General features: G+C 39.2%; 1 protein-coding gene across 4 annotated transcripts in view; it reads left to right on the top strand.

Annotated features, from left to right (window-relative positions):
- LOC307131874 (uncharacterized protein) overlaps positions 1 to 8,727 on the top strand; it is a 51,054-nt gene extending 42,327 nt beyond the window's left edge. For all 4 annotated transcript variants that reach the window (XM_079825879.1, XM_079825877.1, XM_079825878.1 and 1 more), the window contains 2 exons: positions 472 to 589; positions 7,837 to 8,727. In XM_079825879.1, the coding sequence (XP_079682005.1) occupies positions 472 to 589; positions 7,837 to 7,998 (280 nt within the window). In that variant the 3' untranslated portion in view covers positions 7,999 to 8,727. The remainder of the gene's footprint in view (positions 1 to 471; positions 590 to 7,836) is intronic.
- The last annotated feature ends 18,376 nt before the right edge of the window (positions 8,728 to 27,103 follow it).

The raw sequence follows: 27,103 nt of genomic DNA, 5'->3' as shown, positions 1-27,103 counted from the left end.
GTAGAATGTTCCTTTTCAACATTAAAATTACTGTTAGTCTGAACAGGGCTACAATGACTCACTTGCCTTTAAGACGAAACATGTTTTACAGATAAGAACATATGCAAAATGTTAGCACAATATAACTATGATGTTCTTTTAATAGGAAATATTATATCCAAATGCAGGGCACAAATTAAGTAAACAATGATCTTGTCCTGTGCGAAAGTGGCAGTGGTAATATTCAGCAACACTAATGCATATATTTTTTCATATCTTAATACCCGATGTTTCCTTATCATGTAACATGTTTGTTGACAGCCTGAAAACAACTTTCCTGATTTATTAATAGAGCAATAATCAGTGATCTCAACATAAGATAAATGTCTGCATAGTTGTCATGAAAGCAGTCATGTTGTCTAATTCATAGGTAGCTTTGCTGTGCTGTGTTTTATACACCATTTGATATGTTTGTTTTTGTGTTTGTTTCAGAATGGAGTCAAAACAGTCAAGGCATTCTCAAAGGGACTTTAGTATTCAGCTGGAAACAGAGGAGCAACACTATGAAGAGCTTATTCTTCGGCCAAGCCGGCACCCATTGTTGCACAAGGTACTGAATATCAGTCAAGTCTTTATTTATATAGTGCAATACAGATTAACAAAACATTTTCGTTAACAACCTTAAACGATAACTGTGACTATATCATCATGCAATATCGTTGACGAAAAAGACGAGACTAAAATATATATTTTTTAAATAAATCTTGACCAATAATTTAAATCCCCCAATCAGAAGTTTTCTCTTAAAAGCAAACATACGGTATTCAATACGGTGTTTTATTTAAACTTTGCAATCCAACCATGTGCACGCGAGCTTTCTCTCGCACGGATGATCTGAAAACACCAATAAACAAGTAAGCTGCATTTTAGCAATCTCCATTTGAGATTTTCTGCTTAAATTAAAGTGTCATTCAGTCTGTCTGTGTTCTGTCACGACTCACGAGCCGTTTTTGCTGTTTGTGCGAGTAAATCTGCCATCAAACCTTCTCAGTGATGAACTGAAATAAATTCAAGCATGGACCTCTCTAAGTTTGTGATTTGTGGTTGTTGAATAACTGCACTTACGCAACCTCTGTGTGACAATACAAAGTCTTTCTTGCTGTTGTTTTAATAGTACAACATTAAAGTAATGTGGAATTTCACTGTTTTACATTTTCTAGAGAAGATTGCCAGTATGCCTGCATGATAAATAGCCTAAATAAATCATTAAACTAGATGAGGTAAAACAAATCATGCATATGGGTCAACATTCTCTTGATTTATGCTTATAGGAAAGTGCAACAATTCAGATGGAATGTAAAAATACATTTCTCAAATGACAACAATCGCTGGGATTTATAATTTTGAGCAAAATAATCGGGATTACCAATGCAGCATGACGAAAACTAGACTAAAATGCTCAGACATTTAGTCGACTTTAGTCAACAAAAACAGGACAAAGTTGACTAAATATGATAAAAACTTAAAAACATATTTGACTCAGGACTAAGACTGAGACTAAATTTACAGTGCATCCGGAAAGTATTCACATCACTTCACTTTTTCCACATTTTGTTAAGTTACAGCCTTATTTCAAAATGGATTAAATTATTTTTTCCCCCCTCAATTCTACAATCAATACCTCAATACCTTCTTTCTTCAAACAAAGCAGTTTGTTTGAAATCTTTGCAAATGTATTAAAAATAAAAAATCATATGTACATAAGTATTCACAGCCTTTGCCATATGACACTCAAAATTGAGCTCAGGTGCATCCTTTTTCCACTGATCATCCATGAAATGTCTCTACAACTTGATTGGAGTCCACCTGGGGTAAATTCAGTTGATTGGACATGACTTGGAAATGCACACACCTGTCTATATAAGGTCCCACAGTTAACCATACATGTCAGAGCACAAACCAAGCCATGACGTCCAATGAATTGTCTGTAGACCTCCGAGACAGGATTGTATCAAGGCAGATCGGGGGAGGGTACAGAAAAAAGTCTGCAGCATTGAAGGTCCCAATGAGCACAGTGCCCTCCATCATTCACAAATGGAAGAAGTTTGGAACCACCAGGAAAAAAGTGAATAATTTTTCTTTTTTTTTTTCTTTTTTTTTTACAAGTGATTTTTTTAAAGTTTTTTATTTTTAATACATTTGCAAAGATTTCTAACTTCTTTCACGTTGTCATTATGGGCTATTGTTTGTAGAATTGAGGGGGAAAAAATTAATTGAATTAATTTTGAAATAAGGCTGTAACAACAAAATGTGGAAAAAGTGAAGCGCTGTGAATACTTTCCGGATGCACTGTAAAAAATAGCTGACGAAATCAACACTAGTTCAATGTTGATGTTGAATGATTGATGAAATTCATCAATTATGAAACAAAGTTGCATCAGCTCCAAAACAGCTCTGCAGAAAGCAGTGCTGTATAAATCAATGTATAAATTTAGCTTCCATTAAGAAACATCCATTCAAAGTCTGTTCATTCTGGAAAAAACCCGACAGATGCAATTAAAAAAAGTTTGTGATCAACTTTTTTCAGCCTGCCTTGTCAACGATCACTCTTCATGTTCTCCTTGGTTGTGTATCATTAGTGTAGTCAGAAAGTGTTTGTCTTTTAATTGTGATTTAGATGAAGATCAGACTACATATTATGAGTAATTAATGAAGAAATTCAGAAATACTTCCTGGATCTAAATCTATACATTGGGCCTCATTTATTAATCTAACGTAGAAATGAGCACAGATCCAAGTGCAGAAATCATCTTCCAACAGGGTTAACGTGATTCAGGAAACATTATTTGTATGCCTCCAATCCCATCGTACTAATAATAATCGTACGTTGATAAATGTGGCGGCAGAAAACAATCATTTAAAAATCACGGCCCTATAAAATCACGGCCACCCCTATTGTTTACACCATGGAGAAACGTAACCCGGCCAAGAAGATAAAGTAATCTCATGAAAGAGAAATTGATCTTACTCCAAAAACACCCGTTTACCTCATAATTGCAAACAATTACATTCATTTATATGTGAAATACCGGTAAATAAAACGAAACATTTACAAACATTAAACACTATAGCGCTATTTAATTTCCCCTCACTCTACAGCAAATCCTTTTAATGTAACGGTTTTCAGAAAAGTACATGAATGAAAAATAAGTAGCTATAAAAATATATATTAACATATAAAATAAAATACAAATTAGATAATAAGTTAGTCATTATAAACAACACGTCAAGCCAAAATTAATTGATTTAAAGAGAAAATTCAACTGTATTGGGCTAGTCTCTCATTCGGGAATCCAAATTCCATATTTGCCATGAAACATTAGGTTGCTAAACTATTATTCATTATGTAAAGGTTTTGTACTTTACCCGTGTTCCAATATCCATGGAAAACGGCATCCTTCACATGCGCAGAAATGTGTTTGGTTGGACACTGGGCAACGCTGATTTTTACAGCGGACCATTTAATTTGAGCAGTGTAACTTTTATGTTTGGTGGACTGCATTTTAGTTTGATGATGAATAGCTGAAATGTCAAGTTAACAACACTAGAACTGATATCTTGTGTGTGTTCGTGTGAGGCACCTATATGCGCAATCAGTTTGATTTAATAAAATAAAGATATAAAGAAAACAAATCCTACAATGCATCAGTGTTACAAAAAGGTTTTTTTCTTTTGTTAATATGTTATTTCAGTGAAATATATTTCGTGTTGTCCTGTTTATTTTATTCCTTTATAGCAGGGCCAAACTCGGTCCTGGAGGGCCACTGTCCTGCAGAGTTTAGCTCCAACCCTAATTAAACACACCTGAACCAGCTAATCAGTGCTAGGGCTAGGGCCGTTTCTCAATATGCATTCTTGTCTGGACTTGTGTTCTCATGGACTTGGGAGACGTCATCAATCACTGCCCAAGTACTCGTCACAGATAAAACGGCCCATTTATCGAGGATGCATCAGAAGGTGACTTGATCAGACTTGACAGGTACCCCAGAATGCATCTTGCGGACGAGAAACCCTGTGTAACTTTAAAATACTACTGTAAATGTATCACAAATTAAAAAAAATCTACTTTTTCAGGCGAGAATGTACGTTTAAAGATTAAATCTGTGGTTTATTTATAACAAGAGCGCCTATTTGACAATTTTATCTGCCGTTTTCAGAGTTGTGAGATCCAGGCGATCACCAGGTGCTCAGCGCTCGTTAACCCCGCCAAGAGGCTGAGGGCAAAGTGATGTTTCATAACTTTTTAGGATATTTAACTTAACAGAGTTGTAGCCTACTAGTGCTGACTTTGTATGTTTGAATGGAGTCTTTGTATGTTTGAATGTTTGCTTTATTTGTTGTATAGCTTCTTATTAGGGGTGTAACGGTACACGTATTCGTACCGAACCGTTTCGGTACAGGGCTCTCGGTTCGGTGCGCGTGTGTACCGGTTCCGAATGCAATCTTTAACGGTTAACAGTCAGCTTGTTTTAAGCGCGGAACACACTTCAATCCTAGTTCCCACTCGAACATAATAAGTATTCAGTCCATTTTATCACGAAATTCAAACGATAAATGCCGTTTTGACACTCTTTAATGTGACGACTGATCACTGTATAGGCACGTCAATTCAACGGCCGCGGCGCGCGCGCGAGTGAACGTGATAATCTCTTCCAGAAGAATAAATATGAATTAATATCTGAAGGTATGTTGAGTATAACTTACTGAAATGTATCATATGTCGTGTAATCGCTCAATCAGTGTTTCAATCGCGGAAAGACGTCAAACAGCTTGTAAACAATGTCACGCAGCATCATTTACCTCAGAGTCAGAAGTCATTCAGTGTCCACAGCTGTTAATTCACTAGAGAAATCAACTGTTTCACTAAATATATGCACTATATTAGCCTATATATCTATATATATATATATATATATATATATATATATATATATATATATATATATATATATATATATATATATATATATATATATATATATATATATATATATATATATATATATATATATATATATTAATTCTATTTAACCTGTTAGTAGAATAGTAGAGTCTTGATTATTTAATGCTATGTTTAGATAAATATGTCATGAAAATGAAATGACAGTCACTAAGATTATATTTCAACAATGAATTGGAGAAAAAACATAATTTTATAATTAGATTTAGGAGTTAATGCAAAAACTGCCTTATGTGAAGTTTACATGTTTGCACACAATGTGTTATTTGAGTGTTGATTATCCTATAACTAAACATGAATATCAGCTGAATGGCTCATAGTTTGGGCTCTGTTGTTAACCTTTAATATTATAGTAATAATGTGCAAGTTAGGGCTCCCTATAAAGTTTACAGCATTATCTTTAAGAAACTTTTAGTTATAATTTAATTAATTTAAAGACAGACAATTTTTTCAGTAAACCACTGTTTAATATAAAATAAATAAAAAGCCATTTTTTAAAACTGCTGTACCGAACCCGTACCGAACCGTGACTTCAAAACCGAGGTACATACCGAACCGTCAGTTTTGTATACCGTTACACACCTACTTCTTATACTTTTATAGTGGCTAAAATTGATCAAACATAAATTGACATTTAACAAAAAGAGACTGGGTTCTGTTTTATGTCATATTTAATTTTATTACAGTCAGTGATAATCATATGCACACTTATTGCCCGAACCACATATGTTTAATTTTTCTTTTAATGTAAACAAAAAGAGGCAGGGTTGTGCTTTATTTTGTTTTGTTATAAATAAACATGCATTGAAGATAATCGAGGTATGCGTTGCCTGAACCGCATTTGTGTGGCTATTAATATGTTTAAGATTTTTTTTATGAAAAAAAGAGGCAGAGACTCGTGTTTTATGACATATTTCGTTTTATTGTAGCCTAAAATGTTGAAAAAAATTGTTATGAAAAAAAAGAGACAGAGTGGTGTTTTATGACATATTTCGTTTTATTGTAGCCTAAAATATACCTTTCTCAATACCAAGTATGCAAACTTCTTACTTGCGTCCGTGTAATTCAGACTTGCCAAGTTCGACTCTGGAGAACGAACTCCCGAGTACGGGAGGACACAAGTCCGGTACTCTGCTAATGGAACAGCAGCGTTCTTGATAGTGTCAGTGTATATATGTATATTTTAGGCGCCAATAAAACGAAATATATGATAAAACACCACTCTGCCTCTTTTAATTTTCATTAAAAAAAATTAAACATATTATAGCCACACAAATGTAGTGCAAGCAATGCATATCATCTTCACTTCATGTATATTTATAACATTTATAGCATGTATATGCGTCTTTTCATTTACATAAAAAAAGTGGTTCAGACAAGTGTGCATATATATGATTATCACTGTAATAAAATAAAATATGACATAAAACACAACCCAGTCTCTTTTTGTTAAATATCAGTTTATGTGTGATCAATAATATAAAAGTATAAGTAAAAGGTATAAGAAGCTATACAATAATTAAAGCAAACAATTCAGTCAAACAAAGTCAACGGTAAAGTTAAATAGCCTAAAAATATTACGTTATGAATCTTCACTTTGCCCTCAGCCAAAACGATCTTGCAGGGAACAAATTATAGATTCATGAGACTAAAGATCGCCCGTTAGATCTACACAAGACGAATCATATCTCATGTTTAACCACTACTACAGAGACATCAGAGCCAGCGACAGACGTCAGAAGGACTAGCTGAGTTAAGGCTGCTCTCGGCGGGGTTAATGAGCGCTGAGCGCCCGCTGATCAACTGGATCTCACAACTACGAAAACGGCAGATCAAATGTTAAAAAAGGCGCTCTCTTTATAAATAATCCACAGATTTGAGCTTTAAACAGCTACATTCTCACCTGAAAAGGACTTAAAACTACATTTTGTGACACATTAACAGTAGTATTTTTAAATTACGCAGGGTTTCTCATCTGCTATTGACGCTTGCTGGTTGGTGCAAGATGCATTCTGGGATACCGGACTGTCTGAAGTCCACACAAGTCACCCCTCGAAGCATCCTCGATAAAAGTGGCGGATCAAGAACACATCCAGGGATTTGAACTGTACTTGGCTAGATGTGAACTTTGAATTGGAACAGTACATGGGCAGCGACTGATGAGGATTCATAATTCACGATTCCTCCCGTCCTCTGGAGTTCGTTCTCCGTAGTTGAACTTGGCAAGTCTGAACTACCAAGGACGCAAGTCAGAAGTTCGCGTACTTGGTATTGAGAAACGGCCTGGGGCCTTGTAAGATACTGATTAGCTGGTTCAGGTGTGTTTATTTGGGGTTGGAGCTAAACTTTGCAGGACGGTGGCACTCCAGGACCAAGTTTGGAGACCCCTGCTTTATTTTATTCATTTTTTCTCCATTCACAGAAGCGCTGCAGGTGCTGAATCCTCACTGTGGTTTATGCTGCCATTTGCAAATGTAAAGCTAATTTATTTTTACATTTTAATCTCAACGGTTAATGGTCGACTAATGAGCTTTGGTTATCTAAATGATCAAAATGCTCTCATTTCAATTCTCCGCCAGAATTGCTATGCTGCACGCAAGTTCATGCTAACTCAAAAACCTGCGTACACGAGCTGAGACCTGACGTGAGAAAAGATCGTAGCCACCGCTCACATCCATGTTGATAAATGCCAAGCTTTGCGTGGAAACCTTTCTGTCGTACGTTTGTTTAATAAATGAGGCCTGTTTTGCTTACAAGTGAACTCCCATGCTGTAGTAATGCTCAGTTTTGAGTGTGCCTAAATTTTGAACTGTGTTTTGCAATCTGCTGTTTTTTAGATGAAGAGTGGTGTTCACCGGTGCCAGCGTTTGCTCAAAGGAAGGAGCATATACTGTTGTTCCAAACTACTGACATCAAGGGCGAAGTCACGCTACATATTCATTGGCTACCTTCTTATGCTTCATGTGCTGGTGTTCGTGTGCCTCAGTTGGTCTCTTTAGAGAACAACTGTCATCAAAATCATACCTGCACAAATTGTTGTGAGCAGAGTAAGAGAAGGTCCACAATCCGAACTCTTCCATTTTCTGTTATGCATCAAATAAACAGAGTATGAATGTCTTTATTGTTGCTCACTCAAGTGGTGTAAAGCAGAATGGTGAACTGTGGTTTTCTTCAACCTTGAACTGAAACTTAACATGTCACACTGGTTACATAATAGACTTTAACACCAGCATTTATAATGGAGAGACCTCATGTACTTTGACAGGTACACAGATGGACATTAGACGTTTATCTGATGTTAATGCTATGCACTGAAATCTTAAATTTAGTTTAGCAGTTATGTTTTACCATTCTAATTTATTCAATGTTGTATGTGTGCAGAGAGAGTATTGAGTTAATGTTTTATTGGTATGCTAAATGTGCATAACTTTTAGCAGCCATTATAAGCAAAGAAACACACATTGTGAGAAGCTTTACATACATGTTTTACTATGAATCTGATTATTGCAATGCAGAAACACTGGAATTAAAACATGGTTTCTTTTGAGGGTTGATTGTATATGTGGAATTTACTTGTAGTATAAAACTCTGATTTGTTTTCTTGTAGAGCCACAATGTAATGTTATTTTGCAAATCAGTCACACTACCCTGTTGTGCAATACTATGTATAAATGGAGTGATATAAGAAAAAGAGTGAATATTTGTTGAATTAAACTACTGAGACCTTCCATGTTGTCTGGTTTATTCTTATATGCACACTTTTTTCCCCTTTCCTGTACATAAGCAGTAGGGGAGAGTAGGGTAATGTGAGATATCGGGTAATGTGAGGCACCCCTCTAGGTATCCAGAACACATTTGTGGTCATGTGACTATTATGTTTTCAAACCCCTCCAATTTCCCCTTGGCCATGAAGGAGAGGACCTCATGGTGCTGTGGTAAGCATGTTTTTTGGCATGTAAAAGTAAATTTTCTTGCTGTCAACTTAATCAACCATTGTGCCAAAGCAAATTGATTCAGGTAGAAAAACTTATACATGTTGATAAACTACCAACATATAAAACCATGTGGTGATGCTAGCTGAAGATTAGTCTGAATTGCTAAGAGAGATAGTTTTTTTCTAAAATGTGGCGGTGGGGTAAAGTGAGACATGAGGCACAAGTTAAGTTTAGTCTTCAACATATTTTATTGTAATATTACATTACAAATGTTTTATTTTTAATGTCATAAACATTGTAGAAAAGCCATCATGCCAAGGCAATACACGAGGAAGACAACCTGGAGCCAAACACCCCTCGAGGAGATGGAGAGTGCAGCCGCTGAGGTCAAGGAAGGAAAGAAGTCTCTAAGAGCAGTTGCAAGGATTGAAATATTGACAAGTCAAGCCTCCTAAGATTCATAAAGAAAAAAGAAAGGGAAAGTAAAATCAGTAGCCTGGGGTGCAGTAGCTGAGGCAAAGGGAATATTCACAGATGAGATAAAGGAGGAGCTTGCCAAACACTTGAAACAACTAGCTGAACAGTTCCATGGCCTTCCTCCAGTTAAGTGCCGTCAACTGGCATTTGAATATGCAGAGAAAAACAATATCCCTGTCCCTGCCAGTTGGACAAAGACACGATGTGCAGGTAGGCTAGGTTGTGCAAGAGATCACATGATTCTGTAGGTTATAGCTAAGGCCAACTGATCTTGCCACAAAGCGAAATCTTAGCCTATAGCTAATAATTAAGCCTTTCAAAAGATTAATAATGATTAATCGGTTCCAAAATAAAAGTTTGTGTTTACATAATATATGTGTGTGTGCTGTGTATAATTATTATGTATATATAAATAGACTACACACACATTTTCTTAAATATATACATGCTTGTGTGTGTTTTTATATATAAATAATAATTATACACAGTACACACACATATATTATGTAAACACAAACTTTTATTTTGGAACCGATTAATCGCGATTAATCTTTTGACAGCTGTACTAATAATGAATTGTCTACTCTAGGTGAAGATTGGTTTGGCAGCTTCCTAGCACTTCGCCGTCTCTCTGTCCGAACTCCAGAGGCAACATCCCTGGGAAGGGCTTCAGCCTTCAATAAAACTACAGTGGGGGAGTTCTTTGACAATCTGGCTGTAGTGATGGACAGGTGACAATATTAATTATTTAGTTGCAAATGTTTTATGGAAGCTTTACCTGCAAGATTTGGTTTTGATTCTGATAAGATTCTTCCCCTTGCTTCTTATCTTTAACAGGCATACATTCCCTCCACGCATGATTTACAATGTGGATGAAACAGGCGTCTTTACAGTACAAAAGCCACAGCAGGTAGCCTAAGCTACACATGATACACTAGAGAGCACCAGACTGATACTGAGTGGCTTGTGATAATGACCAGCTAGCTATTGACAGAATGCTGAAACTAATGCTATTAGTAATGTTGTGAACCTGTGAAATGGAAAGAATGAATGGACTGAAAAGAAATACAATGTACCTTTAGACCAGTAGTAGCCTACTGATTGCACATGCCATTGATTCTAAACAATTCCAAGAAAAGGAAAAGATAGGAAAAAAGCAAGTTGGTTCTGTCACATTGGCTGATAGAGGAGAACTGGTGACTGTGGTGTGTGCAGTGAATGCTGCTGGGAAATGCCACACCTCCCATGTTATTCTTCCCAGTGTTAATTTTAAGGACTGCTTCATGAGAGGTGCTCCCAGGAGCCAAAGGTACCTCCACCAGAATGGGATGGATGAATGAAGACACCTGGGCTGAGTTCCTTGATCACCTGATAAAGCACACTAACTGCACCCCTGACCGTCCCATGCTGCTAATCCTGGATAATCTTAAGGCTCACATCTCACTCAAGGCAGTAGAAATAGCCAAGAGCAACGGTATTGTTCTGCTCACCCTCCCACCCCACACATCCCATCACATGCAGCCTCTTGACGCGACCTTGTATGGCCCGTTCAAGTCAAATACAGCCGAGCTCTTGATGGGTGGATGAGATCCAACCCTGGCAAAACAGTCTCGATCTACCAGATTGCAGGACTTGTGAATGAGGCCTTCATGTCAGCAGTGACACCACGCAACATCACTTCTGGATTTAGGTCCACTGGGATTTTCCCATATAACTGAGAAATTTTCCCTGATGAAGCGTTTGCACCATCCATGGTGTAAGACCGGCCAAACCCTGAGATGGTCCACCCCCTGCAGATAATTTTGATGGTCCTCCACCTGCAGATGAACCACCCGCTGCAGATAATTCACTCACTGATGCTCATCTATTCACTGCGCATGGTCCACATGGATGTGCCTCGCCAGCTGACTCAGATGTTCCACGTGTTCCCAGCCAACCTGGAAATGCAGTGCCGCCGCTCTCATTACGCACTGCGCGTAGGGCACCATGTGCTCAGGGGGGCACCAAAAGAAAATGCTCTCTCTTATAAAGAAAGACTAAATAAACTGGCAGTGAAAAAGCAAAAAATTGCAAAGAAAAGGGAAAACCGAAAAAGAAAGTTTAGTATCTCTGAGGAGAGTGATGTCCCCGTCTCAATTGATAATATGTCTGACGAAGAGAGCTCTGAGGATGAGAGAAGTGATCCAGGAAACAGATCTGTCCGTGGGTGGCTTTGTCATAGTGACTTTGCAACCAAACACAGGAGCGTCCATTACATTGGCATGGTTAAGAAAGTTGAGGATGACGAAACACTTGCAGAATTTCTCAGAAGTATCCAGGGAAACACGAAAGAGTGGGAGAGACCCACGTTTTCTATAAAGGAAAATGATTCAAGAAGATCTGGTCTAGAAGCTGCCTCAACCTAAATGGCCTGGAGGAACCACGTGGAGAGAGCAACTCCTCATCTTTCCATGTAACATCCAGGGCTGGAATGTAGAGTAGGCCTAGTTGCCCAGTATGACAGTAGGCTGATGTCCTGTGTTCTGAGTCCCAGGCTGTTCTAGCTGGTTCTGGTTATCCTTTGTTCTGACCCCCAGACACTAGTTGGCTCTAATGGTCCTGTGTTCTGACCCCCAGACTGTTCTAATGTCTTTTCAATGTTAATTAAAGTATTTTGAATTATATTATGTTGTTTTAAAAAAATTTTCAGAGTTACTTTCAAGTGTTTAGAAAATAAAGTGTTTGTAATGTATAAGCATTTCATTTATTGTTATGATGTCAGACGTCGAGGCACGCACACGTAGTATACGTGAGCGAGTCACTAGTAGGTGACTAGCGAGTGGGAGATGTAAATAAAGTTGAAAAAGTTATCGGACATCAACGTCTACTGGCATCATTGTGTATGGCTCTACGAACATATGCTTGTAAGGGTAACAACGATACGGAGCGACATTACAATGGCGACGAGGATTTAAATGCGATCTCGGCGCGTGTTTCAAACTATGGAGGAAAGCCTGCCCATCAGTGAGTGAGTACACACACAAGCCGACCCAAAAGCCACAGCCATGCAATCCGTGATGTCTCATGCACCTATCCAGCCGTTTGACACAGAAACGGACCCCAGTTCATTAGGAACTCGATGGAATAAGTGGGTGCAGCGCTTCGAATGTTCTTGTTGCTATGAACATTACCGGCGATGCCAGACAGAAAGCGCTATTACTGCACCTCGCTGGCGAATGCGAGCATGACATCTACGACACATTTGCTGCTGATGATGACGGCTATGCAGGAACAAAAACAAAACTAAATGGCTACTTTGCTCCCAAAAAGAACATGCAGTATCTTGTTTACCAATTCAGAAAAGCTGTACAACAACCTGGTGAGAACCTAGACATGTATCAAACTAGACTCCGAATGCTTGCAAAAGACTGCAAGTTTTCTGATGTTGATTGCGAGATAAAGGCACAGTTGATACAAAGCTGCACTTCATCCAGGCTGCGCAGAAAAGCACTCCGAGAACCTGACCTGACTTTACAGGCTCTGCTAGATCACGGCAGAACACTAGTGTAGTGATTGTGGGCGCAGACATATAGATGAATGAATCTTCCATATGATTCGATCAAATGAACATCCCTTTTACAAAGCCCAAATTCAGCTCTAGACCCCAGGAAATCGACCATTTATCACCAGAGAGACGGAAGCTCGATTCTGCCCGGAGCGACTAGATTTTAGATAATAATTACTCGATTTCCTATGGACTTTTGACCAAAACTTAGACAAAGAGGACAAAGGACTCGTTGTGATCACAAGACAAAGAAACAAACCAGATCTCTGTCTTTTCAATGACCGGTAAATGAACTCCACGTGACACAGCTAAAACTCCAAGCAAACTCACAGAAACTGTTACATATGGAGTGCATCAAATAACTGATTATTAGACTTTCATTCAAATAGCCTTCGACATAGCTTGTTAGTGTGTAACTGACACGTGATACACGTGACTATTATGCATGTATATCACTCCCAATTCATGCAATTATGTAACTATTGAATGAGTGGATGAAAAGGCACCGTGTTTGATACCTTTGTGTTCGTATGGGTATAATCCAACAGATGAGCTGAATGAAATCTTTATAGAATTGATCATGTCCTCATAGTAAGAAATTAAGTCTAAATTTACTCTCTGCTTAAGAGCAGGAAACTAAAGCCGCGTTTCCACCGCAGGAACTTTCCCCCGGAACCAGGAACTTTGGGGGGGAACTTGGTGTGTTTCGACCGCAGGAACTAGGGTCTAAATGAAGTTCCGGGTAAATATTTCCCCCTCCAAACGGCCCTGCTTGCGAGGTGGTACTTTTGAAAAGGTCGGGAACTTTCGGGGGTGGGACTTGGGCGCTGAACATGCTGATTGGTTGAGCTCTTGCAGCATTTTTTTCCCCACCGCCATTTTTACAAGTTTTTTGCGAGGTGGGTTCTGCGTTCAGTAAATATTTTCTTTGCAACAATGGAGTTCAACAAAAAAATTCGACCGACGACTAGGTTCAGGCTTTGAGCATATATGCGGAGGAGGACATCCAGCGGGAACTGGAAACGGCGACCCGCAATGAAAAGGTATAACGTTACCTGAAGATATCGACTCGGTTCCAGTCACACTGGAAAACAGTGCAGAGAGAAGTTAAAGAAATTAAGACAAGATTACAAGAAATTAAAGGATCATAACTACCGGAGCGGTTCCGACCGGCGTATCAACAAGTGGCATGACCGCCTGGACGCGTTGTTGGGACAGACCATCCTTTTCTAGGGCAGCGGTAACGAAAGACTCGGCTAATGCGTTGTTGGAAACCATCCCGGAATCCGAGTGGGTTGAAGGTAAATATCTCATCTTGGTATCATCTATTAAACTCGTTGCAGTGTAACGTTGCAGTAACTTTTTTCAACGTGCTTTTCCAGACGTAACGGGTGGCCCTGATGAATTGCAGGCAACGGAGACCAGCGTGTTTTCCCCCGCGGTCACCAGTACACGTTAGCCCTCGTCCCGTGTCTCCTGCCGAAACACACACATGCCAGAGGTATAAAGCTGACAAAATGTGTATATATTTAAAAACTGATGTGTAATCCATAATGGTTTTGAGTAGTTTTGTTGTTTTTAATTGTAAACTTAAATTGCCAATGATAGAAATTGCACACTGGGCATTGTTCAAGCTGGGCAAGCAATTGTTCATTATTTGTAGTGAAAACACTAAATAATTAATTGATGGTTTCTATTGTTTCATGGTTGCCTTGTGTATTAATTTCCATGTGTTTCTGTGCAATTTTTCTACTTAGGGAAAAGGAAAAGGGACTGACTTTTCTTGATGCACTGAGGGACATGGAGGATGCTAACCGGGCCGTCCTGCAGCATGGACAAGAACAGCGAGACCAATATATTCAGCTGTTACTGGAGAGCCAGGCCGAGGAGAGATGAGGAGGCAAGAGCTGGCATTCCACCAGTCAGAAGCGGAAGAAAGCTGACGGCAGCAGAGGGACTTTCAGACCGGGTTTCTGTCTGTTCTTGGACAGTTTGTCCAGTTGTTCAAGAAGTAGCCACAATGACCAGCCGCTTGAATGAAGCATTTGCTCTACCACATTTGTACTTTATATATTGTACGTGTTGGCACAGCTCTTGGACAGGTTACTGAAAAATACACTTTTTTATATTGTTGTTTTCACATTTTATAATTTCATTTTATTGTTCTAGTAATTTATTTGTCTTTGCACACTTATTTTAATTTTGTAAGAACTAATCTGTCTAAAATAAAGTCAAATGTGTAAAATGTCACTGTGTCTTTTTAATTTCCACATTCTAACTATATAACCACTTTCTAATTGTAGTGTTGGAAGCAAATAAAAGGGCTGCTGCTCGCAAGTCTTTCTGAATATGCACATAAACATATCTAGAAAACCCAAATATTATATTTTTAAATGTATAACTATGTGAATGTAGTATAATAACTTATAACCACAACTTAAGTGAAGCCATACGTGTGGTCCTGCTTCATTTCAAATTTGAGGAAGAAGTCTCTAAAATTATGCATTTAATGAAGCATATTGTAATACTAGTCATGTGATTTTTTTTTTTTTAGTGAATGCTAAGAGATGTTATTGTGATAAATAAATACTTGCAGTCTAGTACCTAATCTTTCAACCGCTTAATTCAGTCTATTGTTTTCATTCAATTAACTTTTCACACATCTGTCATGAATGACTGACCTCATTATCCTTTTATAGAAAATATTTTGGAATTGAGCTATTACAACACATTCAGATTTTGGATTGCCCATCATCCCATTTTGCATTAAAATGGTCAAACCAGGTGAAAGTGCACATTTAAATAAGCAGTGTTGGTAATGTGTATGCAAAAGCAGCGCTGCTTGCATCTTCTCCACTTGTTGTTGCAGACAGTATCGCGCAAAAGTGATTCATGTCCGTCGGTGACTGGGAGGAGCAGCCGCGCGCATTCTCACGTCACCGGGCTAATTTGCCTAATCTCCCCGGTACTTTAGACCGCGGTGGAAACGCAGAAAGTAGCAGGTCTGGGGGAGAAAAAGTTCCTGGGAAAAAAGTTCCTGGTACAAATAGTTCCGGGTAATTTCGGTGGAAACGCAGCTTAAATTATTATAGATAACCCAATTTTATGGGAGGGGTGGAGACACAGTCACCCCTGAACCCTAATTGGCCAGAACCCATCCAGGGGATGGGCAAATATTTGAGTTTAATCTCAGAACATGAACTTAATAAGTCAGTTCACGTCTGTTCACATCGGTTCAGAGCCTGTTCGCAGCCTGTTCAGAGCCAGCACTTCGAGCCGGTTCACGGCCTGTTCGTTCAGAGATGAGTTGAGTCCTAGCAGTTTGACCAGAGTTGAGTTCTGAACGGAGAGAGCTCCCAGGAGACGTGGCAGACCAAGATCAGAGAAAATGGGTTAAACAACGATTTCATTCAGGCCATCTGCTCTTCTCTCACTTTCCTTTCTTTTACTTAAAGTTTATTTTCTTTCCGTTAAGTCTTGGGTTCTGTTAAGTTTCGCCGCAAAAGTTACTCAACGAGTCTCCAAAAGCACGCTTCAACTTCAAACAACGCCCACAAGACTTCCATCCAGCCGCCAACACGACACGTAATTGGCTTCCCAAGACGTCGATCAAAGATCAGACCTTCAGCGAATCAAAGACCCGGGAAAACCCCTCTCCAGCGGGGAAAGAGAATCCCCTGTCTGAGGCGACACACAAACGCAAGTAATACCTCTAGATTCCGAGCTGAACTGGTGCAGTAGATCAAATGTAATAACCCTGCCTAAGAACGATAGGTTAAATTACTGATCAATGGTTTCTTCAGGTCATGTGTCATAAATGCATATATTGCTTGGGATTTCATATTTTCTCTCTCTTAAAACTTATTCTTTGCCTCACCTTCTTCCTTTCTGCAACGTGTGTGAATGTGTGAGTGCGTGTGTTTATGTTAGATATTAGTTTGATGTGTTAGAGCAGGGGTCTCCAAACTCGGTCCTGGAGGGCCACTGTCCTGCAGAGTTTAGCTCCACCCCAAATAAACACACCTGGACCAGCTAATCAGTGTCTAACAAGGCCCTAGTAAAACACTAATTAACTGGTTCAGGTGTGTTTAATTGAGGGTTGGAGCTAAACTCTGCAGGACAGTGGCCCTCCAGGGCCAAGTTTGGAGACCCCTGTGTTAGAGTAATCAATAAAGTTCCGTTTGTATTCAAAGATAACTGTTCTTGTGTTATGTGCTTATGAATTTAATGTCTTGAACTGCCGATCTAAGTTACCTGGCTGTTTAATAGTGTTTCACTATTGTTTGGATATTAATATCTGCTGCAGAGTTGATATTTACGGCCCGTTCAAATGAACGCTGGAAGAGTCATTTGCTCGGCTGTAAAATAGACTCTCAAAATTCCCTATGAATTCATTAATTCGTTCATTTGAGCTAAATAGACCTGTTTCCCTTTAACAGAGCCCCCTTTAAGTTCTTACATATCGGTGGACAAATAAGTTAAGGTGTAAATATTAATTCTGAATTATTTATAAATTATAGTGTCATTCGAGTCTCTTTCATTTTAATTCAAATTCCCCGTTGAGTTATTATTTTATCTGACTCATAGTCGCTACACTAGAAATCTCTGAACAGCAAGCAGCAGGAATTGAACAAAACGCAGTGGCTGCTTTCAATGCATTGCACCACAGCCAAAAGCAGACTGAATTCAAAACTGCCAGCAGACGGATGTTCAACACCCAATGCAGAAACTGTGGAGGAAAATATCCACATCAAGGCGTTTGTCCAGCAAAAGGGAAAGAATGCAGAGCATGCGGAAAATCAAATCACTATGCAAAAATGTGTCGTTCCAGCACCAAGAAACCCATGTCTGCTACACGCAGTGACACTTAATATCATAAACAAAGCAAACCACAAAAAGCCAGACAAGTTGCTACAACATCACTACTCAAACGCAAGACGATTCATCGAGCAGTGAATATGCGTATGTATTTGTTTTGAACAGTAACTCTTGTCAACAACAGCCTCAAACTCACATTACGCTAAATGGCACTAAGGTCAGAGCTCTGATTGATTCAGCAGCAGCAGTAAATATTGTCAGCAAAGCAGTGTTTGATACACTCACACCCAAGCCTCAGCTCAAAGCAACAAAGATTACAATTTTTGCTTATGGCGCAGATACAGGCCAATGGTGCATTCCAGTGCAATGTTCAAGCATCACATAATGCTACAGAGGCTAATTCTATGTTCTTCAAAATGATGGGCACACTCTTTTAAGTTATGGAACAGCACAAGCACTGGGGCTGATAAACATCATCAGTGCTGTCAATTCCACGAAGGACAAACGCACAGTAGCAGATTAACTTGTTGACAGCTATCCAGAATTGTTTGAAGGAATAGGAAAACTGAAAAAGTAAAACAAGTAAAACTGCATATCAATTCTGAGGTCCAACCCACATGCCAGCCACATAGACGAGTGCCATTTCACATTTGACAGAAAGTTGAAGCCGAATTACAGAAGCTGGCAGATGATGACATTATAGAAATGGTAACGGGTCCAACACCATGGGTCTCTCCAATTGTAACTCCACCCAAACCAAAAGATCCTGATAAAGTCAGAATATGTGTGGACATGCGACAGGCCAATACAGCCATACAACACGAGCATCACATAACACCCACTATTGATGACGTCATACAAGAGCTGAACGGCGCAACTGTTTTCTCAAAACTCGACCTCAGGGCAGGTTACCACCAGCTGGAACTTCATACAGACAGCCGTTACATTACTACATTCACCACACATTTGGGATTAAGGAGATACAAACGCCTAAATTTTGGCATATCATCCGCAGCCAAGGTTTTTCAGAATGCCATAGCTCACACGCTCCAAGGCATCAAATGTGTAAAAAATCTCAGCGACGATATCATTGTGTACGGTGTCACAAGAAGCACATGATGAAGCTCTCCGAGCTGTTTTTCATAGACTGAAGGACAGTGGTCTCACACTTAATCGTGGGAAATGTGAGTTCAACAAGCAAAGACTCGAGTTCTTTGGATTCATCTTCTCCGCCAGCGGTATCTCAGCAGACCCCAAAAAAGTTGCTGCTATACAACAAGCCAGTGAACCCAAAGATCCTGGGGAAATCCGAAGCCTGCTCGGGATGGCAAACTATTGTGCACGGTTCATAAAAGACTTTTCCACAATCACTGCATCACTTCGTGAACTGACCAAAAAGGGCACACCATGGCTATGAGGTGACATGCACAATAAAGTTCTTCAGCAACTCAAAGACGCTTTAGCCAATGCCAACACTATGTCCTACTTTGACCCATCAAAGAACACTGAACTCGTTGTAGATGCTAGCCCAGTTGGCCTTGGTGCTATATTGTCACAAATACAAAACGGACAAAAATACATCATTGCATACGCCAGCCGTGCACTCAGCGATGTTGAAAAACGTTACTCACAAACCGAACGAGAAGTTCTAGCTATTGTATGGAGCAGTGAGCACTTTCACTTGTACCTGTATGGACACTGACAGTATCATCAAATGATGATCTCGTACTCAGAGGTTCCAGAATAGTCGTACCTACTGCTTTAGAGCAGAGAGTGTTGCAGCTTGCTCACGAAAGCCATCAAGGCATTGCCAAAACTAAAAGTCTGTTAAGGGAGAAAGTGTGGTTTCCTAATATGGACCAAAGAGTCGAAACCATGATCACAAACTGCATTGCTTGTCAGGCGAACACTCCGATCACCCGTGTCGAACCATTTCGAATGTCTGAATTACCAGAAGCACCATGGCACAATGTGAGCGCAGACTTTTATGGGCCACTACCATCTGGAGAGTACCTACTTGTCATTTTGGATGACTACACACGGTATCCGGTAGTTAAAATTCTTCACTCTACCTCAACGACGGCTGTGCTGCCACTACTTGATGATGTCTTTTCTATGTTCGGAATTCCCAGTGTGTTTAAAACTGATAACGGCCCTCCTTTCAACAGCAGTAAATTCTCACAGTTTGCTGACTATCTCGGATTTCGTCACAGGAAAATCACTCCCCTTTGGGCACAAGCGAATGCCACAGCTGAGTGGTTTATGCGCACCTTAGGGAAAGCCATTCGAACTGCACAAACGCAAGGTATTCCATGGAGGCAACAGTTGAACGTCTTCCTTCGCGAGTACAGATCCACACCTCACAGCACCACAGGGACTTCACCTGCTGAGCTGATTTTTCAGAGGAAAGTGCGTACAAAGATTCCCCTTCCTACTCCAAATACCATAGATGCGGACACTGACATCCGCAAAAGAGACAAAAAAGCAAAGGATAAAATGAAAGCCTCATCAGACACCCGAAGACGTGCCATACACATCACCATCAAACCTGGTGACACAGTGTTGTGTCGGCAGCAGAAGCAGAACAAGCTAACAACGCCATACAAGGCAAAGCCACTCACAGTCACCAAAGTTAAAGGCACAATGGTAACTGCTGAAGGAAGTGGACATACCACCACAAGAAACTGTTAATTCTTTAAAAAGCTCAACCAGGAGACACACAATCCTTTGTTGGAATTAGGATTTGAAAACGAGACAGAAGAAGCGGACACATGCACAGTCCCACAGACCGCAGACCTCCTGCATACCTCTCTGAATATGTCTAAACGGACCGCGTAGTGTAGCCGGATAGATTGTTAAACTTGTTCTTTCAGATGTTTTATAAAGCAGGCACTGATCAGATTCATTAACATAAGGTGTTCATGTCACTCAAGAATAAAGTTTCTATGGTTACGGTACTAATATCTTGTTATTGTAATAGACTAAAGTCCTGGCTGTCTTACAGAGCACTGTTTTTTTGGAGCTTGTTTGAGTCGTATTGAAATACAGTAGTGTTTATTAATGTAAAAAGAAAAAAAAGAGTGATGTAATGTATAAGAATTTAATTTATTCTGTTATGACGTCAGACGTCGAGGCACGCACACGTAGTATACGTGAGCGAGTCACTAGTAGGTGACTAGCGAGTGGGAGATGTAAATAAAGTTGAAAAAGTTATCGGACATCAACGTCTACTGGCATCATTGTGTATGGCTCTACGAACTGCTTGTAAGGGTAACAACGATACGGAGCGACATTACAGTGCTTAATTGACCAATCCCCATGATTCTGTTACTAGTCCTACATTAGTTCTGGAATGTGTGGTTGTCAAGCTAGCTGTCAGGATTCTAACTCTTACAAGTGTTGTTATGGTAGTTTCAGAGTGGAAAAAGTTGGTGGATCAGTTCACCCCCGGCTGGTTCAATTCACCCCCTTGATTTCTCTGGTCTGTCTCAGTTTACCCCTAAGCTGGGGTAAAGTGAGACACAAGACAACTTTTTTTTTAAAAACTATCATATTTTCACTGACATTCGTCCTGAATACATTCAGATAATTTCCATTGCTAGGAAACATCCTGAATTAATGGGAAATGTGTACATTTTATTGATATGTCATTCAAGCCCGCTTAGAGGGGAGCAAATGTAAAAAAATTCTCACTTTACCCCACTCTCCCCTAAGCTTTTTGCTATTAAATAGTAATTAAGATTTAAAGGCACACTATGCAGTTTTTCGCCCCCAGAGATCGCCTATTCAAAACAAAGACACAGCTTAATGGCGCCGAGATTGAGTGCGGAATCTTGTGAGTTGTAGTCTTCACCTCACAGCCAGTGGAAAAGATTTGGGATGGGACACAAGCAGAAATCATATTCACGGATGAGATTATTTCTGTAGTTTCCGTAGTTACTACATTTCTGTAGTATGAAACAGAATAGGGCTGAGTGCTTTGGGAGCTGAACGAGGTCGCTGGAGCGATTGCTCATGAGAGAAGAGCTTGACACGGCGACATCAGCAGGCTTTTATTATGCCACAGACGACTGCTTCTTCCGGTTTAGTGTATATGGGGTAACGCAGCGATGTTTTATCATTTTAGATATCAGTGTATATATATATAGATATCCAAACAGTCGTTCCCTTGTCTAATAAAATGTATAATATATTAAAGTGTCTTTGATGTTTCAATGGTTTCTACAAAATCAAATTGGAAATCGAGAGTAAGATGCAGGGCTGCCAACTTTTCCCAAAAACTTGGAGTGAGATTTGGTGGGGCCAAAATTTTGTTGACACACACACACACACACACACACACACACACACATATTAGTGGTTCACCAAAGAAAATACTCTCTCCGCATCAGCACTTGAATGTGGTAGCTAGCACCAGGACAATCTTTGCAATGGTGGCAAGCCTTGGGAAGAACACAGTGGAAGAACACAGTGGAAATAAGCTCTCAAGTAGTATTTTTTATTTTTTTTTTGCCTTTGACAGATAAGTATAGGTCTATTAAGACAAAATGCATGCATCTACATCAGGGGTTTTCAAACTTTATGATGCCAAGGACCCCCAAATATGATGAACCTTTTATGAGGGACCCCCTTCCTAAAGTCCATCTATATTTTATGTATGAAAAAACATTTAAACTTAGATAACAGTGTGACATTGTAAATACAACATATTCTTTCCAAACTTAAATTAACTATACTTATTGTTGGATGTATAAAGCTGAAGAAGAACATTTTCAATTAAAACTTATTTGTATAAACAACTTTCACAATAAATGTTTATAAGCAGCTTACGTACTGCATTAAGAATACTGCCTTACAACCCCAGTGAGCAGGATAAAGGGAACTGTAGTGAGAAAAACTCACTAGAAAGATACAAAGCAAACATATACAATTCTGGAAAGTACGTATACGGCAAGAAAGGAGAGAAAAGTTTAAAAATGAAACAGAATGTTCGGTAGACTTTATCCATTTTTGCTTTGTCTTTTTTTCCTCTGAAATTTTCTGGGGACCCCTTGGAACCTTCTGGAGGACCCCAGTTTGAAAACCCCTGATCTAGATGATGCTTTGTCTATACAATATGTCATTGATAGGCGACACACAAACATGGTCCGTGTCCTGGTAAAAATGTATTATTTCTCTGGATTTAAACATTCTTGGAAACATTTGGGATAAGGTACACTTCAACAAAATATACTGATCTAGTGGTTTTTAGATATTTTAATCCAAAAATCTTTCATACTATGCCCTTATAACAAACACTTAGTGGCCTTCAATTAAATTGTGCAAAGTATTTATTTTCTAAGTCCTATCATTAATATCAGTATTATATAACATAGTAACTGTCCGAAATGATATGTCGGGCTGAGTGAATATTTGTGTAACACTTTACTTTTTTTCTTACAGACAATCGGGAGCAATAGATTCATCTATATAATTATTGAGGACTGTTGAAGCAATTCAAGATCAGATGGTTCTGGGGAAGCAACCATTTGAGTCACAGGACATGTTTTATTAACTTTGCGTTCTAATACATTTCATGACAGTGCATGGACTGCGCTCTTACTTCAGTACTTAGTTAAAACACCTTTGGTAGCAATTACAGCCTCAAGTCTTTTTGTATGTTGCGACACCTTGCACACCTGGATTTGGATACTCTTTTCTTTGGGCTCTGGCTGGGCCACTCAAGGACATTTTTGTTTTGTTTTTGAGTTACAGGAATGGTTATCTTTCTGCAAGTTTCTCATATCTCAAAACATGATCTCTGGAGCTCAACCAGAGTGACCATTGGGTTCTTCGTCACCTTTATTTACCAAAGCCCTTCTCCCCTGATAGCTCAGTTTAGCCAGGCGGCCAATTCTAGGAAGAGTCCTGGTCGTTCCAAACTACTTCCATTTATTAAAAATTGTTAAGGCTGTGCTCTTGAGAACCTTCAATGCAGCACAAATGTTTGCCTTCCCCAGATCTATGCCTTGATGCAATCCTGTCTTTAAGCTCTGCAGGCAGTTCTTTTGACCACATTGTTTTTTTCTCTGATATGCATTTCGATAAATTGTTGAAATAGCTCTACCGGTTTGAGCCCCCAGCTGAGGCCTTTCTGTGTGGAGTTTGCATGCTCTCCCTGTGTCTGCATGGGTTTCCTCTGGGTGCTCCGGCTTCCCCCACAATTCAAAGACATGCAGGATAGGTGGATTGGATACACTAAATTGACCGTAGGAGTGAGTGTGTCCCAGCACTGAGGTTGCACATGTTAGTGCACTTAGTGCTGCTGGGGTGCATTAGGTAGGGCATCCGGCGTAAAATCTAGTAGATGTGCAGATAATTCCGCTGTGGCAACCCCTAAAGGTAGCAGCCGAAAGAGAGAGTTGTAGGGTACAACAGGGCTAAAGACTCCATGGGGTAAAAGGCTCCGTTGGTTTTATTTACCTCTAAACCACTCAATGGCACAACAACTTGCCTCACTCCTTTCCAAAACATTCGCTTTTCATGATGCACATGGAAATTTGTCTGATCTTTGATGCGATCACGGGCAGCAGTGCAAAGTTGATTCTGCACAAATTAGATCTAATATTTGACGTTTTAACGATTTAATTTGCAAATAAGAATCGCTAAAATTATTGAATATGTTTTGAGACAAAGGTCGTCTTAATGATTTTCAGTTTTGTTCAAGGTAATTAAAGCAACAGTTTTTCAATAACGGAAGAATGTGTAAAAGAATGGTATTGGGGTAAAAGGCACCCCTGCTGTTGGGGCTTATGGCACACTAATTAACATGATAAGAAATATCTGGCTGACTTTTCCATTTATTGACATGTCATGGTTAGATTCAGATTGTAAATATCATATATTAAGTTGGGTGTCCACCTTATAATCACCATATTTATAATGAAACCATCATATTTAAAAATATGATATTAATCGTATCATATAATAAAATATAATTTATTGTTACTACTGTAAATCTATATTAAATTATTATGGGATCTCCTTCAATGCTTTCAAAATCTTTACCCCTCGCCACTTTTTTAAACAAAATAAACCACTTTTATTATTTATTTTCACACAAAATCTGTTGCTCCATAAATGTTCAATACAAACATATATTTCTGCAATCAAACACTATGGGATTAATGAAAAGCACATTTCTCTTAAGGTGTGCATGTGCCTTTAGCCCCATTGCCAGGATTTAGACCATATCATGAGACTGCTCTCATCAGAGTTACAAATGATTTGCTCTTATGATTTGATTTGACGTTATCAGTTTGTAGCAGTAAATGAAGAGATGTCACACCGATCACAAGTTCAGTATGGAGTACTGCAGGGCTCAGTGTTAGGATCGTTGCTTTTCACTCTGTACATGCTACCACTGGGAGATATCATTAGGAAGCATGGCGTTAGTTTTCATTGTTATGCTGACGATACTCTATAGCTCTATATTTCTTCACGCCCTGACGAAACTTACCAATTCACAAGATTAACGGAATGCATAGCTGATATAAAAAATTGGATGACTAGTAATTTCCTGCAACTTAATTCAGAAAAAAATGAATTTTTAATTTTTAATCCAGAAGTAGTAACATAGAATACTGTCTAACACTTGATGGCTGCTCTGTCAAGTCCTCGTCGTCAGTTAGGAATCTGGGTGTGCTCTTTGATACCAATCTTTAATTTAAATTTCTAGCATCTGTAAAACTGCATTCTACCATCTTAAAAATATTTATAACAGTAAGTTCATGCGTTCATGACCTCAAGGCTAGATTATTGTAATGCTCTACTGGGTGGTTGCCCTGCTCACTGGTCCAAAATGCAGCAGATCATGTTCTTACTAGAACCAGGAAGTATGACCATATTAGCCCGGTTCTGTCAACACTACACTGGCTTCCGATTAAACATTGCATACATTTTAAAATCTTGCTTATTACTTATACAAAGCACTAAATGGTTTAGTTCCCCAGTACTTGAGCAAGCTATTAATGCATTATACACCATCACGTCTATTGCGCTCTCAAAATTCTGGCCAGTTGATAATACCTAGAATATCAAAATCAACTGCAGGCGGTGGATCCTTTTCCTATTTAGCACTAAACTCTGGAACAGTCTTCCTAGCATTGTTTGGAAAGCAGACACACTCTGTCAGTTTAAATCTAGATTAAAAACATATCTCTTTACAATGGCATACACATAGACCATTTTAAATTTATATTATTCAAATCAGTTAAATGATTGTTAGGCTGCATTAACTAGGTCAGCCGTAACCGGGAACACTTCCCATAACACCTGATGTACTCGTTACATCATAAAAAGAATGGCATCTAAGCTATCCCGAGGTTTATTGCAGTCAGACGGATCCAGGCCGTATCCAGACCAGATGGCGGACCTGCGCCTAGACATGACCAATGCATCCCTGAAATGTCTGCAGAGACCATGTCAATTAGACTCCCCCCTGTAAAAACGACATCCTAAATAAATCCGTCTCCGGTGTGATGACTCCGATCTTTCGAATATTCCAAACTAATATTAATTAATTAATCTAATTTGTTACATTTATATAGCGCTTTTCTAGGCTCTCAAAGCGCTTTACAGAAGGGTGGAATCTCCTCACCCACCACCAATATGACTTCTGACCTGTAATGTTGCCAGAATCATAATCATACACTGTTTGTTCGTTGGCCAGGAGGAGGAGATCTGTTCGTAGGAGATCTGGCACCCCGACTGAGCCTGGTTTCTCCCAAGGTTTTTTTCTCTATTCTGTCAACTGATGAAGTTTTGGTTCCTTGCCACCGTCGCCTTTGGCTTTTGGCTTGCTCAGTTGGGGACACTAAATATTCAACTATATTACTGATCTGCCTGCATTGACACTATATGATAATTGAAATGAGCTGGATGACATCACAGTTTTCTCCTGAGTTGCTGTACAGCCGAATCAAATTCTGTAGCATATATTCCTATTTAACACTGTGAAGCTGCTTTGAAACATCGGCATTGTAAAAAGTGCTATATAAATAAAGGTTACTATATGTGTAGCTGTCATTCATTCACCGCACCGGTGTGGATACTGTACTTCGGATTCTACATCTTGGAGTATGACCAAAATTATTTTCACCGGAAAATGTCATCTGAATAAGTAAATAACATGTATGCCACTTTTGTTCTGACCAACTGAGAAAAAATCAACCGTGCTACGAACGGCGATTAAACGAACGCTTAGCTCAAATCACATCAAATCGTGCAAATTTGTATTAGTATTGTTATGTGACTACGTGCATTTAGTTTGTATTAGCGTTACCTGTAGAT

The sequence above is a fragment of the Gobio gobio genome, assembly GCF_949357685.1.
Source record: "Gobio gobio genome assembly, chromosome: 9".
NCBI classification, from domain to species: Eukaryota; Metazoa; Chordata; class Actinopteri; order Cypriniformes; family Gobionidae; genus Gobio; species Gobio gobio.
Note: the sequence above shows the minus strand (reverse complement) of the source record. Positions and strands in the feature narration are given on the sequence as shown.